This window comes from Ruditapes philippinarum, unplaced genomic scaffold, assembly GCF_026571515.1.
Source record: "Ruditapes philippinarum isolate M1 unplaced genomic scaffold, ASM2657151v2 ctg5939_1_1_1_1, whole genome shotgun sequence".
NCBI classification, from domain to species: Eukaryota; Metazoa; Mollusca; class Bivalvia; order Venerida; family Veneridae; genus Ruditapes; species Ruditapes philippinarum.
Window position 1 is genome coordinate 2,134 of NW_026852646.1, and position 24,836 is coordinate 26,969.

The 24,836-nt window shown below is 32.9% G+C and overlaps 2 protein-coding genes across 2 annotated transcripts; one reads left to right on the forward strand and one right to left on the reverse strand.

Annotated features, from left to right (window-relative positions):
* The first annotated feature begins 1,804 nt into the window (after positions 1 to 1,804).
* LOC132719998 (transmembrane 6 superfamily member 1-like) lies at positions 1,805 to 12,741 on the forward strand. Its single transcript, XM_060703976.1, has 7 exons — positions 1,805 to 2,127; positions 3,753 to 3,954; positions 5,714 to 5,796; positions 6,354 to 6,463; positions 7,293 to 7,388; positions 8,224 to 8,316; positions 9,704 to 12,741. The coding sequence occupies exons 1-7, from the start codon at positions 1,923 to 1,925 to the stop codon at positions 10,172 to 10,174; spliced, it is 1,260 nt and encodes a 419-aa protein (XP_060559959.1). The 5' UTR covers positions 1,805 to 1,922; the 3' UTR covers positions 10,175 to 12,741.
* A 4,935-nt stretch (positions 12,742 to 17,676) lies between these two features.
* Positions 17,677 to 24,724, reverse strand: LOC132720009 (peptidyl-prolyl cis-trans isomerase B-like). The gene is made up of 5 exons (XM_060703987.1): positions 24,517 to 24,724; positions 23,667 to 23,783; positions 21,082 to 21,175; positions 19,689 to 19,873; positions 17,677 to 18,022 (listed from the first exon to the last, which is right to left on the reverse strand). Exons 1-5 carry the CDS (start codon positions 24,607 to 24,609, stop codon positions 17,888 to 17,890), a joined length of 624 nt encoding a protein of 207 aa, XP_060559970.1. The 5' UTR covers positions 24,610 to 24,724; the 3' UTR covers positions 17,677 to 17,887.
* Positions 24,725 to 24,836: the final 112 nt, after the last annotated feature.

The following is a 24,836-nucleotide window of genomic DNA, read 5'->3' on the forward strand; positions in this document are numbered from 1 at the left end:
TTTATATCACAGACAAGAATAATTCAACCAGTTTCATAACATATTTTATCATTTTCTAAAAATAAAAACAAAATTTATGGATGTGCATCATGAAAATCATCGTGAAAAATATGAAGATGTTGTTGTTATTGTTTTTTTCTTCAAAAATACTATATTTATCAATATCCTCTATATGGAAATTGAGATACAGAGGATATTCAAGTTTTTTTTACAAATATTATTTATTTTTGGGTGAAAAAAAACCTTGAATTTTCTGTTTATAATATACTTTTTTCTCTCTTTTTTTGACCTGCCGATTCGAAATACTTCCTCTTTAATTAAGTAGTCTGTCAAGAAACCAGTAAAAATACGGAAAATATAATCACTGCAGTGAAAAATATATTTTTTACAGGGAAAATACGGTCAGTTAAAATACGCCTTTTATTTCATCAATATTTCATTTATAAATAAGTATATAATTTAAATATTTATTAGTTGAAACAATTTTTAAACGAAAAAAGCAGAACATGAAAATCAACAAAACATTCGAAAATAACAATGAAAGATCCACATAGCATCGTCATGCACACGTGAGGCATATGGGAATAATTACATTCTAGTTTAAATTGTCATAAGGTTTATAGAGCGAAGTACTATACATTTATATACCACATATACAAATATATATCATATTTGAATAATATAAACTGCATGAAATATGACTCGAAAGATAAAATTGCGAATTACTGGATAAATGTCCAACGTTGCACTGTCAAAAATATACATGTACTCTGACCGATATATCAAACAAATTATTACCGGCACGTTTTTTTTTTCGTCAAATCAATTTACATTTCATTTCACACGATTTTTTCGTGCACTCCGTGCACATAATTTTCTCGTGAAAAGCGTGCGTCTATACACGTTTTGCTCGAGCAGTCCGTGTCACTCACTGGACACGATTTTCTCATGAATCAGGCTATTTTATCGGACAACTTTCACATGTATATTGATGTTCATGTATAATTGTGCTCTAGTAGTAAATTCAATGTTGCTTACTGTCATAATCCGGAGTGAAAAGTAGGCCTGCCAACACAACGACACCTAAAACATCATTCTGTAAAAAGTGATACAAGTCATGCCATTGGGTCAAAAATGGTCATACACTGGGGTCACTTAGTTTACATAGACTTGTATGGTGAAAATGTCTTTAAAATCTTCAATGAATATTTTTTAAATTATGCAGCTTGGGTAGTGTGTCCACTTTGCTGACTTTAACATTGTAAAATATAAAAACTATGACTTTTCCTGAGCGATTCAGTGACATCATGGCCCTCTTGTTTACTTTACATACAGATATGTAAGCTATCATGCTGACGAAATGTTGGTACATTTACGATAAAGACATAAAAAATACAGACTAATAGTTCTTTGTTCATAAAAACTGCATCTGCACATTTCACAGCTAGCAACAGCTATGTAGATCTACTCGGTAGAGTGCTTCTTCAAATATTTAATATTAAACGTATTTGAAAAGTAATAAAATACCAAAACAAACGTATTTATATATCTTGCATATGAAAAAAATAACCAAAAGTTTTAAACTTTGCTACAGATCATCACTGTGAGAAATCAATTAAAGATCCTGTAACACATTTTTTATGATTTTATAGAAACAAATATGATGCTCAAATTAAGATTTATCAATATTGTAAGTTCCAAAAAGCATTATTTATTTCAGAGATCAATCTATTTCAGAATTTATTCTACGCGAACAGCATAATTTTCAATTTCAGAATTTATTCTACGCGAACTTTATTCTACGCGAACTGCATACTTTTTAACCAAGCATGCCTATAACTTGCACAGTCGGTTTCCACTGACGCTATCTTTTTATTTATTTATTTTCTTAAATTGTTTACGCTAATAAAAAGTAAACAATCATGTATAAACCTTCAACAATTGTGTTTTTTGTTTTTATTGCTTCTTTTTTGGCAGCACCGCTAATTTACACTCTGGATAAACTGGTGTTAATGGAAAGCTCGAAGTGGGTATTTTTGGCAGGAGTTATTGTTCTTCCATTGTTTGGACTACTGAGCACACTTTTCGTCCAACAACATGAGGGAAAAAACGAAACTCTTTATTATGGTAAATAGTTTGAAATAGATCCCTGGCTAATTTGTTAAAGAATAATTTTTTTTGCAATGATGTTGAAATAGAATCCGGGTCAGCTCGGCCCTAATTAAAACGTACTCGGCCCCCGAGTCAGCTCGGCCCTATTCCAACTCGGCACGGGTCAACTCGGCCCACTCTTAAAAATCGGTAAAAGACATTAAAGGACTCCTATTGTCATGGGCTGTTATTATCAATCAATATGTATGTTAAGGATATCGATTAATTAGGTGATAATTATGATTAACTCATTGACATTCATGAATTCAAAATTGATTAGTGACCACCTGCAATCAATTAGAAGCTCATGATATAAAGTAAACAAGTTTTTTTTAACAATGTATTTCAAAGAAAAATTCCCAATATTTTGTGAAATTTCTTTTGAAATTGTGAATTTTTTCTGCCACTCTTGTGAAAAAAAGTGCAATTTTGAATTGTGAAGGGGCCTTATATCGGCCCCTGTTACAGAAGGAAAAAAAGCCCTGAATCTGCAAGACAAATAAATAACTTTGTTTTCTAAATATACTTTATTTCGGCAGAAGTACAATGTATAATTATATAATAATATGATATTCTTATTATTCATTTACCTTAACAACACGCAAAGCAAAGTAAATACGTTATATATATTTTGTAAAGTGGGCCGAGTTGACCCGTACCGAGTTGACCCGTGCCGAGTTGGTATAGGGCCGAGTTGACTCTTTTCCGTTGAAATATCTCTACCAGACCTTGCATAGCCTACACTATAGTATAGATGTTTTGTATGCAGCAGGTACTTTACAGGCTTTTGTGTTACACGGGTATATCCAACCTCATTTAGGGGCCAGGGGATTGTGTGAAATTTCAGGAATGCTTCACCTCTTGGACGTTAAAACTGACATGATAGGGTGAGAAAAATGTGGAGCCTGACTGGGACTTGAACCTGGGGGACCCCTAAATAGTGAAGAGTTCTGAACCATGACATACTGACTCCCCTGCTATATTGAGATTCGTCCCTGAATTACTCGGGGTTACAGAGCAATGCTAATTAAACTCTGAGCTATATCCAGTCACGGTGCCCTGTTGGGTGCCAAATGTCACAGGGTGAGAAAAATGTGCAGCCAGACCAGGACTCGAACCCGGACCCTCAGAATACCATTCCACAGCTCTACAGACTGAGCTATCCAGCTGAGCCGCTTATACATCTTCTCCCCTTACATAGTGAACAGACCTGAACTGTGACACAACTTTACTGATGAAGGAAGACATCTAATGCCCCTCCATGCATTAATTTGTATTTCAAGCACAAGCTGATGCCTGAGTAGATCTAGAATCAGTGTCATTTGTAAGCTAGCAGGATAGCTTCCTCACATTTAATAATTCAAAGTCCTTAGCAGGATTCAACCCACAGCAATGAGGGGCAAGATGTTTGAAGTTAGCAACCTTTACCTCTTGGCCACCAACGTCCCTTGAACAAATTAAATTATGTTTTTTGTGACAGTTTTATATACATTTGTAATGTAAATTTGTTTGAAATTCTTTTAATAAATAATGTTTTTTTTACTTATTTTATAATTAGTTTTTATGTGTATTTGTACAATATTTTATCACTCTATTTTCAGTGTGGTGTATTTTTTCGTTTACTGCTGTTGTTGATCTATTTATTGGGCTTGAACTTGATGGGTTTGTGAAAGGATTTATGGAATTTTATCTTAGGGAAGGTGAGCCATATCTACGCAGTTCTTACGGTACTTCTATCAACTGGTGGGATGGAACCGGACATTTTTCAATGTATCTCGGACTGATATACCTGCTAGTGAGTGGGTAAGTATGGAAATTTATTATTGATTATACATGTAATAGAAAGAGCATCAAAACACGAGGCTATCTGATTTGTACAAGGGGGCATAGCCCCCGAGTATCAATCAGATTGCCAAGTGTTTTGATGTTCTTTCTCTTTTGTATCATAGTCAAACATAAAAACTTGTTCCCTGTTGTCATTATAATAAAACCCTAGAAAAAAGTAACCAATGAACGAGCACTTGAATATGATAGTTCTGTCGCTTTCCCTTTCTCTGCCGTCACAATAAGTAAACTCCAGTAAAAAAAAAGCCAATTTATGAGCATGCTCTGGAGTTCAGGTAACTAATACCTGCACTCCAGTTAACTCACTGTGCATGTATATGTATACAATTTAACTCTGACACATTTTCAACAGATAGGTCCCCAAACTATGATACAATTCAGGGCTTTTTTTTCAATTTTGGGGAAACGGCCTGGCCTTTCAGTTGGGGAAAAAATGCGCGATAAAATGACATTTTGGGGAAAATCTATTACATTAAAAAATGAGTTAATAACTTTAAAATTAACAATAAACACATGCCCTAAAAGTCAGGTGAGTCATAAACAATGAAAAAAGTTCAGATCTTTGGCCTTGAATTCCTTAAACATACAAAAACACTTTTTTTTAGTTGGAATCACTTTAGTCAATATCATTTGTGATGTTGCCAAGCTTCAACATTGTTGTAACCTCCTCACACACCTCCCCTATTTATTTCAGAATGGTTGCTTTGATTTTTCTATGTAAAAACTGCATTAAGTGCTAAATTAATTAGATGATGATTCCCAAAGGACATTTTGACACATGATGCACAAAAATCAATTGACTGTTTTATGTTTTGTAATTTATTTACTTAAACTAACACATTCCTCTCCAAATTCAAGCCGAAAATCAAACAGGAAGTAGGTCGCGAAAATATGTGATAATAGAATATTTTGCCGATTTTTGGTATTAATATAACTCCATGTTCCTTCAGACTATGATTGAAATCTGTAAGAATAAATAATATAACATATTTTTACAAATGTCTGCATATTTTGAGGAGAATTTTCACAAGGACAGAATTTTTAGGGATATGATCAGCGTAATGGAGAGGGTTGCCGATCGTCGGCATTGCCATTGGACTTTTTACTTTTCAATCGGTAATATCAAACACTGTAGGGCTATAAAAGTTTGAACTTTTTGAACAAAAATGTGATTTTTTAAACAAGCAAGCCATAATAGTTGATTTTATTTCAGACCAAGGGGAATTTTTTAGCTCAAGGGGAATTTTTTTTCAGCTGGGGAAGTAGCCGTTAAACGGCTACAGTTATATAGCAAAAAAAAAACCCTGCAATTAAATGATATATCTTGGAGCTTATAAATACATTACATATATGTTATTTTTACTACCGATTTTAACAGTTTCTATGTTATTTTCAATACATATTTCATAGGCGCATTCTGGTTAGCTCAATAAGTAAAGGCAATCTGGTTTTGATTCATGGATGTACAGGTCACTTTCATTGTGAATGATTAGGAAATCCTGTGCTCTGGCAACTAGTACTTGTAAAGTGCTTGACAGCCTGCCCAGCAGAAACTATGCAGTGGCTGAACTGTGCTCTGGTAAATTCAATGTGGCTTAGTGCCGTGATCCGTAGTGAAAACTAACACACTACATATTTCAATGATGTCTATGGAATATATTACATGTATACAAAAGCTATATGTTATTATCACAACATATTTTACTTATCCTTGTAGGAGAGATTACCGACTTCTTTGTTTGTATTGGGTTGGATCCATAACACACAGTATGATAGTATTCATGCCTGGAAATGTCATTGGTGAGTAAATACAGAGTTTAATCTGCTTGTTTAACATCAGACTTATTATCTGTGGAAATAAGTTATTCTGCAAGTTTAAAGATTTTTTAGCTTGACTATTTGAAGATTAGGGAGAGCTATTGTACTCACCCAGGTGTTAGTTTTAGCATCAACATCACACTTTGGTTAAGTTTTTTTATGCAAGTTGGTATCTCCAAAACTACTGAAGGAAGTGGGTTTAAACTTCACACAGTTATTTTAGAACATAATAGGGAGCCACTGTCTAATGCCCATTACTCTTGACATGGATTTTGACAGAATTATGGCCCCTGTTTTGTTTGAACATTTCTGGGCTGTAGTTTAACTATCAAGCACTGAGAATAGTTGAGCATGTCGGTGGTTCTACTCAGGTGCCTGTTTGTGTCTGAAATATTGCATGGAAGTGCACCCGAGGTCTTCCTTCACCTGTAAAGCTGGAATGTGACGTATACTGTGTCGGTGTGATGTAAAACCCAGTGTTAAAAAGGTAAAAATACACTATAATTTTAATTGATATCATATAAATCTCTCTATTTCAGGTAACAAGGGTTTGAAATGGTCTTATTTTCTAAATGTCCCGTATGTTTTTTACCCAATATATGCTGGTGTAAGATGTCTTCGAATGGGAATGAAAAATAGATGGAGGATTGTGAGTATCAGTTGTTTTTCTCACTTAATTGGGAAGAGGCTTTAGCCTCTTGATTATGAGAAGAGTTATTCGTTGAAATTGCTAATTTGGGAAAATAAAAAAAAAGCTGGTGTAAGTTCAGATTTTTCGAAAAACTGCATAATTTTAAAGAAAATTTCACTCGCGATGACACCTTTTATAGGCCTCTGTTATATAATAAGGTGAAATATTACTGAATATGACATCCTGGTGTTATTATGGAGATAGAATCTGCTCACAGAGTCTTTTTCACATGTAAAGTGCCTGTTGGCAATTGAAATTATACACAAGGCCCCTCTCCACCTGTGAATTTTGAAATTCACAGAATTACTGTTCAAGTTGACTTTATCCACATGACCCTACCTTCAAAAAAATGTAAAAAAAAAAAAGGTGTAAAATGTTTTCAGCAGAATCCCTTTAAACTACACAGCTTGTAGGTATAATTTTCGGTATTCAATAAATCTAAACCACTTATAACCTAAATGTAGTACATACTCACAAATAATGAGTGATTGTAAATATTCTGATACCCAAGATTCTGGAAATAACCGATTTGCTATGATATTGGCCGATGTAAGAATTTCTTGGCGGGAAAGCATTACAGTTGGACTTACTTAAGATAGGAACCATAAATTATTGTATGAAGTTACTTACTATTCAGTGTCCTAAAACCTTTTAAGTGTTTCTTAGTAAACACTAAGTGTAATTAAAAAATGAATCATCAAATGGTGATTTTGCAGTTTTTCTGCCTTTTTCTGACTATGTATTTGTTGTCGTTTTAAGCTATGAAATAGTGTGTGATTATTTACAGTATCCCACAGAGAAGAAAACGTGGGAGAAAGTTGCAGAGAGGTTGTTTGCTGTGTGGTTCCTGGCAGCAATTGTTATGGCTTCATTTAGATTCATAGTAAGTAAAAGGGAACCGGGGTGCCATTTCAGATTATTTTTATTCCATGTTATTTATTTACTACTAGCGTATAGCCTTTTGCTAATTTTCACGAAAATTTTAAAATATATATTAAAAAGTAAAATATTGTCTAGTGAACAAAGAAAGTAATTTACACATTGCAAGCTGCACTTTCAATCCATGTAAATAACCTAATAAAGGTCAAAATATGCAAAATTGCCTTACTATGTTAGTTACGCTATATGAAATAGCATGTAAATCATTACTTAAATTGTGAATTATTTTTACTTTTCTTAGAATCTATGTACATTTTTCTCAAAGTTGATTTTCCTTGAAATTTTTTTTTGCTCATCTGGAGGCTTGCAGCTTTAGGCATCAAGATAATTTGGAATGACCAATGACCATGAAAATGGCTGTCACGGCAGATATTATACATGCACATGCTATGGGAAAAGCATCTATACAAGGAGGTGCTATAGCTCAGTTGGTTCAACCACTGACTGTCACTCCTGAGGTTCCAGGTTCAATCCTGGGTAACACCCTTGGGATTTTTCAGAAACACTTTCAGTGTTTCCCACCTACCTAAAGGCTTACTAGTTAGAAACCCAGGTAATCCTCGCATGTGTCAGTGCTGTACACTGGGCTGTAAAAGAACCAAGGGGTCTATTCAATAAGAGCAAGGGATTGGTTCCCTGACTCCCTTGTATCTCATAGCGGTCTCTAGTGTCTGTTGAGGTGAGGACCCTACTGGAAATAAGTGCTCGCACTTTCATAGGTTATCCTTGACTGCCCGGTCTTAAGAAAATCAATCAATCAATTACATTTTCATTTTCAGTGCTGCATGGGTTGCAAGGAAAAGATAACTCAGTATTATTTAAAAGAAATAGAGCCATACCTCAACGACCCAACACAGTATGGTCGTACACAGGTAAGACATGTTAATAAATCTGTCTAACTACACCCATGGCATATTTTTTAACATTTTTGGATTGCTATAAATGCCAAATGAATTCAGGAAAAGAGCATCTTAAATAGTCAAAATTGGGAATTAAAACGAAACTAAAATAAAAAGGAACTACCGATCACATATGAATAATCTCTATAAATATTTTCTTGTATAAATGATTTAAAGGTATCCCCTTTTGACCATAAATAGTTTTTTTTTTTTTTAAATCAAGCACAACATAAATGTGGAGAAATGAGAATTGGGAATTTTATCCTTCTCGGTTGGGAATAAATATGTTTTGGCATTCGAAATGCCTCCCTTTACACATAGTTACTCTATATATATGGGAAATAAGGTCCGTTTTGTGACACATTCCTTCTGAATTTTTTTCAGTATGGGCTTACTGTAACACTAGATTTAAGACCTTAAGTTTTTACATGCAGCTATCTACTCCAATGATCCCAAAAATGTTTTAATTTTAGGCCAATAACCAAGACCCAATAGCCATAACATGTCATTTTCTTGAATTATTATTCTGTTTCCGTTTCCTACATACTGTATCTCTTATTTTATTGTCAAGCACTGAGGATAGTTGTGCCTTATGTCAATCTAACCTCTTGGTTCTTGCTTTTAGTACAACTTTGTGGCAGATGGCCATGTTTGCCTGTCATGCAAGAATATGCATAATTTTTATGCTCCCCGAAGGGTGAGCATATAGTTGCCGCTTTGTCTGTCTGTCTGTCTGTCCGTACAAACATATAGATACTTAGGTGGCTATGGGATCAATAGGTAACAGTAAATTTTCTTTGATGTTATTCATTCAGTCAGCTCTTATGTGGCTACTTTTTCTCTTACGTGGCTATAAAAACAATAGAACAAAAGAGTAGCCACATAAGTACCAAACTTTGAGCATGTTCGTCCGCTCTTCTTGTCCAGGACATGACTATCAACATGAAACATTGTAGGTAGATAGATCTCATTGTGTTAAAGTTCAGTGCTAGTTTTGGGAGTTATTGCCCTATGTTCATTTTTACACTTTAGCTTTGTGGGGGACATAACTCTGACACTTCAAGAAGTATACTTTTCTGTGTCCAAAACCTATTCAGGGAGCATCACCCGATTCAACCAGCTCTTTTTCTTATAAATCTGACCTTGCTCGAAGCATTTGCCACCAGTATAGTGCCAGACCAATCTTCGCATCTATGCTGTATGAATAGGCTCTATATTGTTGGCTGACCAAGTTCACATCTGTCCCCTAAAATTACTGATGGAAAATTACTTTAAAAAAGCTAAAATATCTTTATAGACATTCAGATTTATCATGTTAAGATAGAATTTTAGCATTATAAATTTGTCATTTTCTTTTCAGGCTTTATGCTATTTCTACTACTTCACTCCAGTGTATGTGGCCTTCTTTTGCTCGCTGATCTACCCTGGTGAACTCTGGGTAAAGGACTGGTCCCTTATACACGCTGGCGCTTCTATGCAGGCACAGTTTGTCTACATATGGTCGTCTCTAAAATGGAGAACCAAGCCCGAGTTCCAGGTACCGGACACTGTCGAAGCTCGTTGTATATTTTGGACTGTAAATCTTAGCTTAGTGATTGTTCCACATCTTTTTGCCTGGTACTGCCATAAATCTGAGATTAGAGATTTCTTCAATGACTGTGTATCACCATGTGTATCTCCAAAATTGAAGAGTTTTCAAGGGGAGGGAAGAACTTTCCAGAAAGTAGAGAGTATTCAAAGGGAGATAATATACATCCAGAGAACACCGGAGAAGAATGAAGATGAAACACCTACAAGGCGTGTAACAAGATCTCAAAAGAAATTGAAGTAGTATAATCAAAATATAAAACTCTTTTATGTATTACATAGCATTTATTACGGTTTTTGTTTAGTATGAAGTAAGTCTTGTCAGGTAAGTATCTTGCAATGGATTCATATAAAATGAATTTAAATCTTAAATTTTTATTAATTGACAACCAGAATAACAGTTTCAGGTAAAATGAAATCATTTGATATACACATACCTCAAATAGGTTACAGTATATAGGATTTTATTTTTAAAATTTGTTAATTTAACTTCCATTTTTAGCTCGACTATACGAAGTATATGGAGAGCTGTCCTACTCGCCCCGGCGTCGGCGTCCAGATTTCAGATTAAAGTTTTGGTGCAGTAAAATAATTTTCACTATAACTTTGTCATTTCCCTAAAGTATCAACTTCAAACTTCAAATATATGTTCCTTATCATCAACCACATCTTATGTGACAAGGTTCATAACTCTAGCACAAATATTTTCAGATTTATCTCCCCTTGAACTTAGAATTTTCCTCAAAAAATACTATTTTTTACTGTTACTTCTTTATTTCTTAAGGGATCAACCTCATACTTCAAATATATGTACCTTATCATCATCCCCATCTTATGTGACAAGGTTCATAACTCTAGCACAAATATTTTCAGATTTATCTCCCCTTGAACTTAGAATTTTCCTCAAAAAATACTATTTTTTACTGTTACTTCTTTATTTCTTAAGGGATCAACCTCATACTTCAAATATATGTACCTTATCATCATCCCCATCTTATGTGACAAGGTTCATAACTCTAGCACCAATATTTTCAGATTTATCTCCCCTTGAACTTAGAATTTTCCTTAAAAAATACTTTTTTTTACTGTTACTTATTTATTTCTAAAGGGATCAACTTCATACTTCAAATATATGTAACTTATCATCATCCACATCTTATGTGGCAAGGTTCATAACTCTAGCACTAATATTGCAAGAATTATCTCCCCATAAACTTAGATTTTTCTACTAGAAAAATGTTATTTTTTACTTTAACTTTTTTAGTTTTAAAGGTATCTACCTTAAACTTCAAATACTTATTCCTTATCATCAATTACATTTTATGTGACAATGTTCGAAACTCTTGAAGCAATATTTACAGATTTATCTTTCTTTGAACTTAGGATTTTCTTTAAGAAATATTATAACTTCTTTACTTTTTAAGGTATCGTCTTCAAACTTCAAATATATATTTCTTATCATTACACACATGTTGTGTGAAAGGTTCATAACTCTAGCATGACTTTTTCTAGAATTATTCCCCTTGATCTTGGAATTTATGTTAACAAATGATATTTTGTTACTATAACTTAATACATAATTATACATAATTGGTTTTTATTTCATAGTTTTGTCCTTACTGCGTCCAGTATTTTATTAGTCGAGCTTGGCTGTCTCCTGTGACAGCTCTTGTTGGTGTCCCTAGTGCAAACTGGTTTAAAATTTTGTCTGGGGAGTTGTATTCAGATAACTAAATAATGTTCATCAGGAGAATTATCTGTAAGCATAGTGTCAGTGTGCTCCAAGTAGCCGGTAGCAATTGGTATTTACAGTGGTAAACCCACTTATGAGTAATGATAAAGCAGCACGCCTCCAGATTTGTGTTTATTTTCATTAAAATTTTGAAAATGTATTAAAAAAGTAAAATATTGTGAAGTGAACAAAGAAAAAAATTTTTTCATTGCAAACAGCATAAACAACCCATATAAATTATTAAAAAGAGGTCAAAATATGCAAAAATAGCCCTTACTGCGTTAGTAACACAGTAGAAATATGGACCAAATTGGTCATAAATCGCTTATAAAATAGAATAATTAGTACTTTTATCTTGAATCTTTTTACTTTTCTTAAAATCTCAGTACTTTTTACTCAAGTTTTATTTTCTTACAATATTTTAGCTAATCTGGAGGCATGGAGCTATAAAGCATTTAAATTTATCATGGTTTAGTAAAAATGTTTGTCAAGTTGCCAGCAATTTTCCCGGCAGCTGGGAATCATGATGAGCAGTGTATTATTAGTATAGCTGTAAAACAAAAGTTGGGTTTATCAGTCAGCAAGCTTATTATGTTAAAGGAACTCCATTGACATCCAAATGCCTAAAAATATATAATTTGAATGTCTTGCATAGGTCAATATGGGCACTTTAACAGAACGCTATGCAAAAGTTATTTAAGAAACACTCTGAATAAAAATTGTATTTTTGTGATAGTTTAGCTGGATTCGAGTGTAAAGCGTTTAATTTTAGGATAATTTTTCACAATTAGAATAATCATTCTGGAAAAAGAAAATAAGAGAATGATCTGAAACTTTGCACACAAGTTATCGGTCTAGAATTACATCAAATAGAACATAAATCTTGAAAAATTATTTCCATCATGTCAAAAAACATCAGTCGAGTCCTTTAATGCAAAGGCTCAAATTTTTATACCCATTTTCATTTTTGTAAATTTCAGCAACTACTGCAAATACATTCAGGTATAATTATGAATTTGTTTTGTATTGCAGAATTATTGATTTTACAACCCCAGTGACATTACTTATGCGTCAATGCTCATACATGTATAATTATTTATTATGTACTATTTTTTTGATATTGTATTTTTTAGATCCGGATGAATTTTATTTTTATACAAGTAGTTTTATATATACATTTGTATTTCTGTTACTTTATCAACAGTTAAATATAAAGTATATTTTTCTAGTATCTAATTTTGTTGTTGCTTTCATTTTTAGCTCGGCTTTTTCCAAAAAAAAAAAAAGAAGAGAGCTATTGCTACAGTCATGCTGTCATTGGCGTCTGAAAACTTTAACATTGGTCAGAATTTTTTTATTTCGCAATGGATTGTCTTCATACTTGGACAAACAACACTTTGAACACTAAAGATTGATTAATATTTGGACAAAAGAACTCTTACTACAAAACTATTAAATTGATTGGATAATAAAAAATATGACCTTGAACTTTAGTTTACCTCGACCATTAAGGTCAAACTATTGAAATTTGCTTAAATTGTCATGACCATCATGTTAAATAAAATTAGTTTAGTATGACCTTTACCCAGGTTAAATTATTGAATTTTGCTTTAATTTTCATAACTTATTTTTTTAAATAAATAGACACATGACAAAACCTGATTCATTCAATTGTGACCTTGACCTTTGAATAACCTTGATCATCACGGTAAAATATGAAATTTGAATTATATTTTGATCTTTGAGTATTCGTTTCTACATTCTTCCAGTGTTTGACTTGAGAAGTAAGAAAAAGTAGAATTTGGCAGTGGCTCTTGTTTCAAGCGTTTCGTTCATTTGTTTGTTTCATTTTACGCCCCCCCCCCAACAGTATTTCAGTCATATAGGCGGGTAGTTTCCTATGACCAAGTATGACATGAGTGCCTGCAAGTTAGTACAAACATTGAAGTTTGAAATATGTATTGTATTAAAAGGTCAATGAATGTCCTGTTATTCTTGTAATTGGTTATTGGAAGTATTTAATGAAAATTTTGGTAAGTGTTACAGCTTCAAATAATGATGATAAAATGGATGGATGTTGTGGGCATCGTCTCTAGAGCAAACCACTTTTCTGATATGCAAGAATAGAAGAAATACACCCGGAACTCAGAAAATTTTAGTTTTTCCCATCTTGGTATAAAGTTTACAGTTACAAATTGGTAAATATATCAATAACAGTTAGTATGCATTGATAATTATTGTGAACAGTAGTGCACCATGAAGCTTTCATGATCAAGTTTGTTTGTACCAGGGCCGGCAAAAACTGACTGCACTTGTCCATTTTTATTTACATCATTTCTTAACTTGTCTGATGATATTTATATAGTAAATTCTTGAAATTTTCCATTTGTCTGGCTGTGGGACAACCTTGGCAATTTGGACTATTGATTTTGTAGCCCATGTACCATGCTTAGATAGAAAAATTCACATTTGCAGAGTTTTTTTCATTATTCAAAATGACTGAGAATATCTTCCTAAAATCGACTGAAAATATCATTATAGAAGAACACAAACAACACTTCAGACATAGACAAAATAAATGTTTATTTCCGAAATTGTGTGAGTATATGATGCTTTAAATACATACACGCATACATACAGTGCATAGAGAGATGGTCATCACAAAATGTTGATGAGCCCCGATTCATCTGCATCTTCTTTAAACCGGCTTGTACCGGAAATGTCCTTGATATATTCCTTACAACCGGCTTACCACTGGTATATTTACTTATATACTGTAAAAATGTTTTTAAACACCAGATAAATGTTCAATCATAATTCCGAACACATTTACATATTCAAATGAGATGTACATGGTGAAATATTTTTGACAATTTCTGTTTTATTATGCAGGCTTGAGGCACAATGTTTGTTATGTTTCCTTGTACAATTATTTCACCTTTATTTCTAAAGCATGGAATCTGCTTTGACTAAAAGTTCAACACTATCAAAAGAGTACAATATATTCTGTAAATTCCATATTTTAATGTATTAGTTGTTTTTATTAACAAAACTGAATTCCCATTTCAAGAACGAATAAAGATAATTTAGAAAAAAATAAAAATATTTTTCATAACATTGACCCCTTTTCTCGATTAAAAATGTTAAGATTGAACTGTCTACAATACAAAAATTATACAGTTTTGAAACTATTACTGCTGTTACAATGTGATACTATTTTTATAAACACTTATTCGAGACAAACACATGTATATGCATTCTGTAAGTTTTTAGTCCCCATAAAAACGTTCAACATAACAATTTTATCATTTGCTCAACAGACCAACAATATACGTGAATAACAATCTTAGAAACACAATATCCTAGCACACAATGAGTTACACGATTTCAATCATTAACAATACACAATCATCAAATACCAAATGTTAAGTTATAAAAGAAAGAAATTTTAGTCATTAACAAGAGCTGTCGGAAGGACAGCACGCTCGACTATTCTAAGTGCTTGATAGTAAAAGAGCCTTGATAATGTTAAATTTTTTAAGTTCACAAAAGGGCTAATTTTTTTTTATAAATTTATGTTATAGGCCTTAGAGAGAGTCTAATTATACAGTATTGGCTTGACTATTCGGAAGGTAATGTCACAAGGGTGTTTTATTGATAATTATATGCATTCATAATAATAAAGCAGTGATTTCTTGATAAAACATCTTAATAACAAGCCTTTGTACCTTGTCTGTCAAATTTATTTTTCATAGGTAATTAGTATTATTATATTCAATATTGTTTAATCATATTTTATTGCTATATACATGTATATACAATACAGATACAAATTTCATATGTATTTTAAACAGCAAAAGCAAACGGAATTATTTCATGTAGGTTTTAGATTTCAGTATAAAAGCTGATACTATAAAAAAAAATATTCTGGAAACATGGGTAGACAATAAACCGGGGAGGGCCGACCGCTAATGTTGTAAGAACTTGGGCCCAACCCGTTTGCTTTTGCTGTTTAAAATACATATGAAATTTGTATCTGTATTGTATATACATGTATATAGCAATAAAATATGATTAAACAATATTGAATATAATAATACTAATTACCTATGAAAAATAAATTTGACAGACAAGGTACAAAGGCTTGTTATTAAGATGTTTTATCAAGAAATCACTGCTTTATTATTATGAATGCATAAAATTGTCCCAAAAAAGGCACAAAGTGACAAACCCTTCAGTAGTTATTGAGATAACAGCTTACAAACAAAACTTTACCATGAATTTCTAAGTTGAAAAAGGGGAGAAAAATCAGCCTAAATGCAAGATAGAATTATGGATCTTTGTCAGTGACCTACAATTATAACCCTAAATGCATATGTGAAGTTTTAAATAAATATCTTTAATAGTTATTGAGATATGTAAAACTTGCATGTAAACATTAACCAAGAGACTAAGTAGAAAAGGGGATATGAATCAGCCTTAATGCAAGATAGAGTTATGGAACTTGGTCAGTGACATACAATTATGACCCTCCAATTATGACCCTAAGTGCATGTGTAAAGTTTCAAGTAAATATCTTTGAATACCTTTAACCTTTAACCAAAATTACTAAGTTTCAAAGGGGCAAATAATTCTGCAAATATTGTAGGCAGAGTTATGCAATTTTTGCACACTGATGTACATTGTTACAACAAAAAAGTATTTTAAATTTCAATTGAATATCTCAAGCAATAATTGAGATATTTGACTTTACAAAAAAACTTTAACAAAAAAGTTCCAAAGGAGCATAATTCTGTCAATATTGTAGGCAGAGTTATCCCACTTGTCAATCTGATGTACCTTGTTACTTTAAATAAGTATTGTAAGTTTAAATTGAATATCTCAAGCAATAATTGAGATATTTGACTTTACAAAAAACTTTAACCAAAATTTCTAAGTTAAAAAGGGGCATAATTCTGTCAATATTGTAGGCAGAGTTATCCAACTTGTCTATCTGATGTACCTTGTTACTATAAATAAGTATTGTAAGTGTCAATTGAATATCTCAAGCAATAATTGAGATATTTGACTTTACAAAAAACTTTAACCAAAATTTCTAAGTTAAAAAGGGGCATAATTCTGTCAATATTGTAGGCAGAGTTATCAAACTTGTCAATCTGATGTACCTTGTTACTATAAATAAGTATTGTAAGTTTCAATTGAATATCTCAAGCAATAATTGAGATATTTGACTTTACAAAAAACTTTAACCAAAATTTCTAAGTTAAAAAGGGGCATAATTCTGTCAATATTGTAGGCAGAGTTATCAAACTTGTCAATCTGATGTACCTTGTTACTATAAATAAGTATTGTAAGTTTCAATTGAATATCTCAAGTAATAATTGAGATATTTGACTTTACAAAAAACTTTAACCAACGCAGACGCCGACGCGGACGCTGACGCCGACGCCGACGCCGGGGCGACTACAATAGCTCTCATATTCTTCGAATAGTCGAGCTAAAAAGGTAAATAAGAAAAAGAAGCTTCCAAAAATATACCTATACCTAATAACTTTATTATCTTTATAGCAAAACCTATATGATTTCTTCATCTTATAAAATGTAAAATGTTGCGTTTTACAAATCGCAAATAATTTTATAAGTAATTCATCTTAATTAAGCAGCACATAACTATACACCTTCAAATAAAATAAAAAAAAAGAACGCAAATGATAAATCTGTATAAAAAAGCACTATGAAATGCGGTAATACCTATGGCCAATAGAGCTACATTCTAATATCATTATGAAATAAAAATGCTAACCTATATCCGAAAAAAAATATCACTGCTATAAAAAAATCCTGTATATAATGTATATAAGAAATCGTTAAGAAAATTACACAATACTTTGTTGTATATCTCTAGCTATATATAGTTGTTCTTCTTAAATGAAGAGGCAGTGCAATTTCATAATAATATTTCACAGAATACTACAAAAATAATTAGACAGAAATCTTTTTTTTTTTAGAAAATAAATATACCAGTAATATTTTAATACTAGTTTAAGGAACAATCAAACAGTAAAAATCCCTTTTTTATCAATAATCAAAATCAACAGAAATGCTTCCTAAAAAAAGTTCTTAAAAAATACTAGCAGCTGACCCCTGGAGAAAAATATTTTTAACGTAATAGCACATAAATATAAAGTATTAACAGAAGATACAGATTAAATAAAGATCGATGAATTATTCTTCTGAAGGCGCCTTTTTCACAGCAAATGGTTCTTCGACTTCTATAACACCGCAATCGGCAATAACAACATCTTTCTTCGGTTTATCCTGAGCTCCGGTTGAAGTGCCTTCAATCTTTCGCACTACACTCTGAAAATTGAAAAATGAAGATGTTTAAAAGGTTATAAATGAATTCAATTTTATCAATTGGTTGGTTTGGTTATATTTAACGCCGTAACATAATTATTAGACCTATGAATAAATCATATGACCTTAACTGTATCGGTGTGATTCTTAATCCAACAAAAACAATCAAACAAAATCAATTTTTAGTGCATTTGAGTACATTTATTATGCTTATCCCTTATTTGATTTTAAAAGATTTGTGGGTATCCCATTCACATATAAAGATAACTGGGATTCAACTTACTAATAGAGACAAGAAGGTAAATAATAATTTGTCATTTTTTCAAATTAACTTAAACCTACCATTAAGCTATCAAATTATTTTGTAAGTAAAAAAAACTTCACTGGAATGATTGTAACTGTATGTTTGAAACAGTGTCAATTATTCATTAAAATTATTCATTTTAGAAACTTTAAAAAGTATATTTATGCCAAGGGAACAATGAGTCATTATGACTCTTAAAGTGTGTAATAGTATATTTAAGAAATAATATATCCCAAACTGTTACTTTACCGCTCATTAAAATCACTGTTTGGAGTTCGGATGTGAGGAATTACATTACGAGAGCATAGCTTGAGTGATATAATGATGCCCATCTGCACGACAGTGATTTAATCAAGTGATAAAATCACCAATTTGGATATATTATTTCAATTCTAACATGACATTAATAAGTAAATGTTGCCATACCTGATATGAAGCTAAATTGCACCTGATTTGATCCGTTATTATTTCAGCATGTCACATTTTTTAGTGGTTATGCCACATGTGTATAATGATTTATATGTCAGATGTCTAAATATAGAACCTCCAAAGTGATTTTATTGCATAATACCACACACTTTTGGTTCTTCTTTGTTCAATAGGAAAAAATTCGGGGTTGTGTTAGAATAATATATATTTATGAAGGAAATATTCAAACATTTGATCTGACAATCTGATATTTTTTTTTTGTTCCGAGATTAAAATACAAAAATCATATGTAAAACAAGAGCACCGCTAGACGGAGCATTATATGCCCGAGAGTGATTTTTTTTTAGTAAAGATGAAGCATATCATACTATGAAGTTTAAACACAGTAGGCCAAATGATACTTAAGTTATATTCCGAAAACTGTTTTCAGTTTTAAGGTAATATTGACCTTGACCTTGTGTCTGCAAAATCTACCCAATATGGACAATCATCCAATGAAGTTTGAATATTGTGGGCTAAATGGAACTTAAGTTATGCTCAAGAAACTGTTTTCAATTTCTAAGTAATAGTGACCATGACCTTTGACCTTGTGACCCCAAAATCAATAGGGATCTTTTATCCAATATGGACAATCATCCTATGAAGTTTGAACACTGTAGGCCAAATGGAACTTAAGTTATGCTCCGGAAACTGTTTTCAGTTTTAAGGTCATAGTGACCTTGACCTTTGACCTTATGACCCCAAAATCAATAGGGGTCTTCTACCCAATATGGACAATCATCCTATGAAGTTTGAATATTGTGGGCCAAATGGAACTTAAGTTATGCTCCGGAAACCAAATTGCTAACGGACGGACAGACAGACAGACGGACGCCAGGGGGTATAACATAATATGTCTGAAATTCTTTCAGGCATATAAAAATGAAGAGAACTAACCATTCCTTCAAGAATTTTTCCAAATACAACATGACGGCCATCTAGCCACTCTGTTTTCTTTGTTGTGATAAAAAACTGTGATCCATTTGTGTCTTTTCCAGCATTAGCCATGCTCATCCATCCGGCGCCATAATGCTTCAGTTTAAAGTTCTCATCAGCAAATTTCTCACCATAAATACTTCTACCTATAAAATTTAATACACAAGTTCACAAGTCATGCAGTTCTGCTTATAGGTCTTTGACCATAGGTTGGTAGTAGTTTGTTGGTTTTATTCACACTAATACATCTAGTTGTTAATATATTGTAATGACATCTTTTATAAAATGGTTACAAATTTATTGTAATTTATCCAAAGTTTACTACACACATTTAACTGACACAAGACTGCAAAGACCAAGTAATATCCCCTGTAAGTCAAGTACAAAATTTTCTGCATGTGTTTGTTTGCTTATCTGGTTAACACATTTCTTTATATCATATGCCATATCATGGTGGTCTGTCCACCTAAGTGCAGGGCTGCCAACAGCAAAATGCAAAATCAGAGGAAAATACATGGGGGGTCAAGGGCGAAGCCCCCGGAAGGTCCTGGATTCTGATGATTTGGTATGCCCTAAAATCAATTTCCTGGACTCTAAATTTGACTTCCTTGGTTGCCTTTAAAGCCATTCAGAGACACTTTAGTTGTACTTCAGGTTTTCATCAGCCCTCAAAACAAATATCCGACATTTTGACAACAGACAAGAGCGACAATGTAAACTGTAATTTGATTGGTTATTCTAAAATAGAATGCCGGAAAAGACTCGATTTGACCAATGAGAAAAGTGTTTACAGACCTACCATAGGCGGCTAGCGTAACGATAAAAGCTGAAGCGTGCCGGTTTTTGGGTACTGTATAAAATATGACGAATGAATTTATTGTCTTTGTCAAATTTACATTGATCTCAAAAATGACCCAGGAGCTCAGGAAATCCGCGGAAAATCGGCAGCCCTGCTTAGTGACATTCCTGGATTACCAATTTATTCCAACTATTAATTCCACCTGACTCAAAGATGAAAATGACCATTTGACTCAAATATCCAGAGAAAAAACTGTCATGGAGACATTTTGCCATGCCCCTAGGTCTAGGGATCAACCAGGGTCACATAGTTACAAATCTGATGCTATCCATATTGAACTTACTGGGCGATGCATATTAATTTTTTCTGCAAGTTATTTCAAACTTGTCCATCATTTTGAAACAGGAAAAGTAGAAATGATAGCTTTGAGACAAATTATCATTAAAAAAAACTTGTATATCAACCAAAACGAACTTCCTGTCCAGAGTTCTCTAGACCTTATGAGCTATGCACTATTTATTTAAATGATGTAAAAATAGGTAAATATTTCCTTACCTCCAGTTCCATCCCCTCTTGTAAAGTCACCACCTTGGATCATAAAATCTTTAATCACACGATGAAATTTGCTCCCTCTGTAAGTTAATGACTCCTGAATTTCAAAAAACATAAAAATCACATTTAATAAATTAATATAAAAATAATTCAAAGTGTTTCGGGGATATTATTTCTTCTTTTGTTTGGTATTTTCTGTCCTCTTTATCTACATTGTACATGCTCCTATTTCTGAAATTAATGCCTCTGCAGTGCAACAGCTACAGGAAACCAAACACTGTGGTTGTTACTACAAGGTGATACTATAAACAGGTAAAATTCAAGGTGAATTTAACTTTCAGAAGATATGATAGTCTGTCACCTTAGTGCAATAACTGATTAACTCCCATTAAATATAGAGGAACTTACTCTGTTACTGCACTAAGGTGCAGTTGTTGTAAAGAGGTTGTTGTAAAGAGGTAAACACTCTACAGAGGGCCCTCTTTGCAGAGGTTGTACATATTTGACAGAAGATTGCTTGTCTTAACACTTTCTATTTATATTCCCTCCTGCTAAAAATTACATTTTTTCTAAAAATTTATCTCTACTGCAAAAGACCTAAGTGTTTAATGATTTTGATTTTACTGTTAGAAACCACTCTTGAACCAATTAATACATAACTATTTCACAATGTTTATCAACCTCCATAATAAATTTATAAAACAGTTAAAAGTCTTGCCGAAATCTAGCAAAAATTTAAAGAACATAAGTTCATTTACAAAGTTCTCCTGCCACACTACTGTAATATAGTTAGCAGTGTTGCATCTAGGCAGGGTTTTCACTAGGACTTTAAAACATGGAGTCCATGGACTCCCAACCCTGAAAAAAGTTGGAGTCCAAAAGCATGTCGCAATTAATATGTGTACAGATTACTCATTCAATGCTCACAATAGCATTGCTGATAATTTAAATCTTCAAGAGACTTCCAAAGTTTATAGTTATTCAAAAGAAACTCTGAACTACATAGTATAATTATTGTTTTGTTGTTAATATTATGAAACTATTTCATTATAATGCATCAACACATGGAAATTGTTTTTTTTTTCACTTTTATACCAAATCAAATGTTATTCTGGTTAAGTAAGTCCACTATAAAGACAAAAAGTTTATATTTGTAAAAAAAAAGGTAAATGTATATAGGAAGCGTTTAGCGGAATGAATAAGAAAATCGTGTACAGCTTCACACAGTGTGTAAGAGATTCATCCGATCGACAATTATTTTAGCAAATATCTTCAAAAGGGGCCAAATTGAAGATCGATATTTAAAGATTTAATGTTGATTAAATAATAAAGGAACAATTCATTCGCATGTTTGGCTTGGAAACCGAGAGTATTTGCAAAATTTTAGGGTTTCTGGCGAACGTGAAATCGCCGATGTTCGGGATCAATTTTCGGATAGAATCTTAATATTAAAGAAAAGCGTATGTGTATACTGGTTTGTTGTCCTGGCATTTCGGCACAATATCTTAAATTCTTGATACTCTTATAGAAAGTTTTTGCAAGAATGAAACTAAAGCAAAATTGTGCCTAGAAAATGCCAAAAATATTTGACAATCATTCAAAATTACACTCATTTGTAATTCGAGAACTTTTGGCGTAGATAGTCAATAATTTTATCCTTTTGTCGGTAAAATTTGCTAATTTCCAATCAACTGTTGATCAAAGATATAAAATTATCACCTCGTGTTATATCTGGTAATTACATGTACTGTACAGTGCGTGTATACATTAGTCTGATCACTATTGCGTGATAATAATCGGAAGCGTTATCGCTGATTGGCTAATTGCTTCACGGGTCGATGTGCATAGGACCGCCTACCTATACACTGACACGCGCTGACGCATTTGTGTATTTGTGGTTGTAAATAATCTGTAATGTTTATGCGTCCCCAGGCAAAATTAAGCGTACGTGGAATCCTTGCTCTGAAATATTTGCGTCCAGCTGTAATAAACATGCGTACCGGGACGCCGAAATAAGCGTCCCAGAGAACCCTGCTAGGCCGCGTGATTTGCGCATACTATTTGCAGATCGCGCATTTTAATGAAGTCAATGCGCGCCAAGTCGCGCATCTGACGATCTTTCTTATCTTCATTGTATCTTGATCGAGCTGGTTGAACGCTTCAGCCATGTTTCTTTTCACTCGCGGTTATGACTAAAATACGTACTTAATCGTGTGCAGCAGCCGACTTGGTCATCTCGCGTGTGTATTGTAGTATTTTTCAATATTTTATTTTTTTATTGCCGTTGTTTAGCGTACAATAGCTGTTAAAAATGCCTAAGATAAATGAATTCTTTTCCGTATGTCATATTGTTAGGTAAATGCATGTCCCCCGCATTTTCTTTCAAATCCCCCACATTTTTTAGTTGAGTGGGGGACAATCCCCCATAATTTTGAAATTCTAGATGCAACACTGAGTTAGCTACATGGCTTCTCAAGTGAGAGAATTCAAACTCCTGTAGTCCTGGACTATATCCAAACCCACAGCAGAAGATCAAGAGGATTAAAATCACTTTAAATTTTTTTTAAGAAAGTTACATTCATACTAACATCTTTTCCTTCTGCAAGAGTTCTAAAGTTTTTCACTGTTTTGGGCACAGTTTTCCCAAACAATCCTATAACAATTCTTCCTTGGGGTTTGCCACCAATCTCAATGTCGAAAAACACCTGAAAAAAAGGCAAGTATTATAAATAAAGTTGAAAGCTATTATCAATAAATAATATAACGAATGCTAAAGTTGTGCAAAACATTACTTAGCCCAACAGCTATACATGTTTCCTGCAAAATGAAAGCTGCAAGATTTGCGCAAGTTTCTAACATATGTTCCTTTTTTTTTTCCACATTAAAGCATTTACTTAAATCTACATACAACCGAAGTATTTCAAAAATTTTAACAAAGTTTATCGAAATTTTCTGACTTAGAACTTGTGCTTGAAATATCATATCATTCCTGCTCTCAATTTATGAATGGCTAGTATTCTTTGTTGTTATAAATAAAGTTGTAAATATAAGAACAAATCTAAACGACAGAGCCTCCGTACCGCTGTGAACACTGGTGAACAGTTACATTACAGCTAGATATAATGATCAGTAGTGGCAGCCAGTGATTCTTATAGTCTGCACATGTGCAGAGAGTTCTCCACACAATAGGGGGAGAATATATCTCACAAAATGGGGGCGGTCAGGGAGGAAATGTCAGCCTTCAGTCAGGGCAGAATCTAGTAAGGGGGGAAATTAAACACGTAGCTCAGTTGCAAGCAAAGTTTGAACCAAATCTTTGATAATTCTAATCAAAAGTCATCAAACTCATACATGCAATTACTTGAAAAGAACTTCAAAACTTGTTTTTACACTCAGTGACACGTGTAAAATAAAGTGGGTGGAGTAACTGAATTTTACCTTATCTGTTACTTTTGGGCCTTTTGGCTTTTCGTCAGCTGCTAAAACTAAGAGTGGTAATGCAACCAATAAAAACAAAGTTGCAGAAGCCATTGCTAAATATATTCTTTTCTTCCTATCTCGAGGAATTCGAGAAAGAATGAACTTCAGTTTGCCGGTGAAACTGTCAACAATGGAGCCGAATAGCTGTCTAAATTTGATTGGTCGTTTGAGGGTCTACTTGATTTTTAGATTTTATTAATCATATAATCGAGTAATCAATATTAAATTGAACTTTAGTATCATTAGCAGTAATGGACCATTTTCTATGGTGGCATATT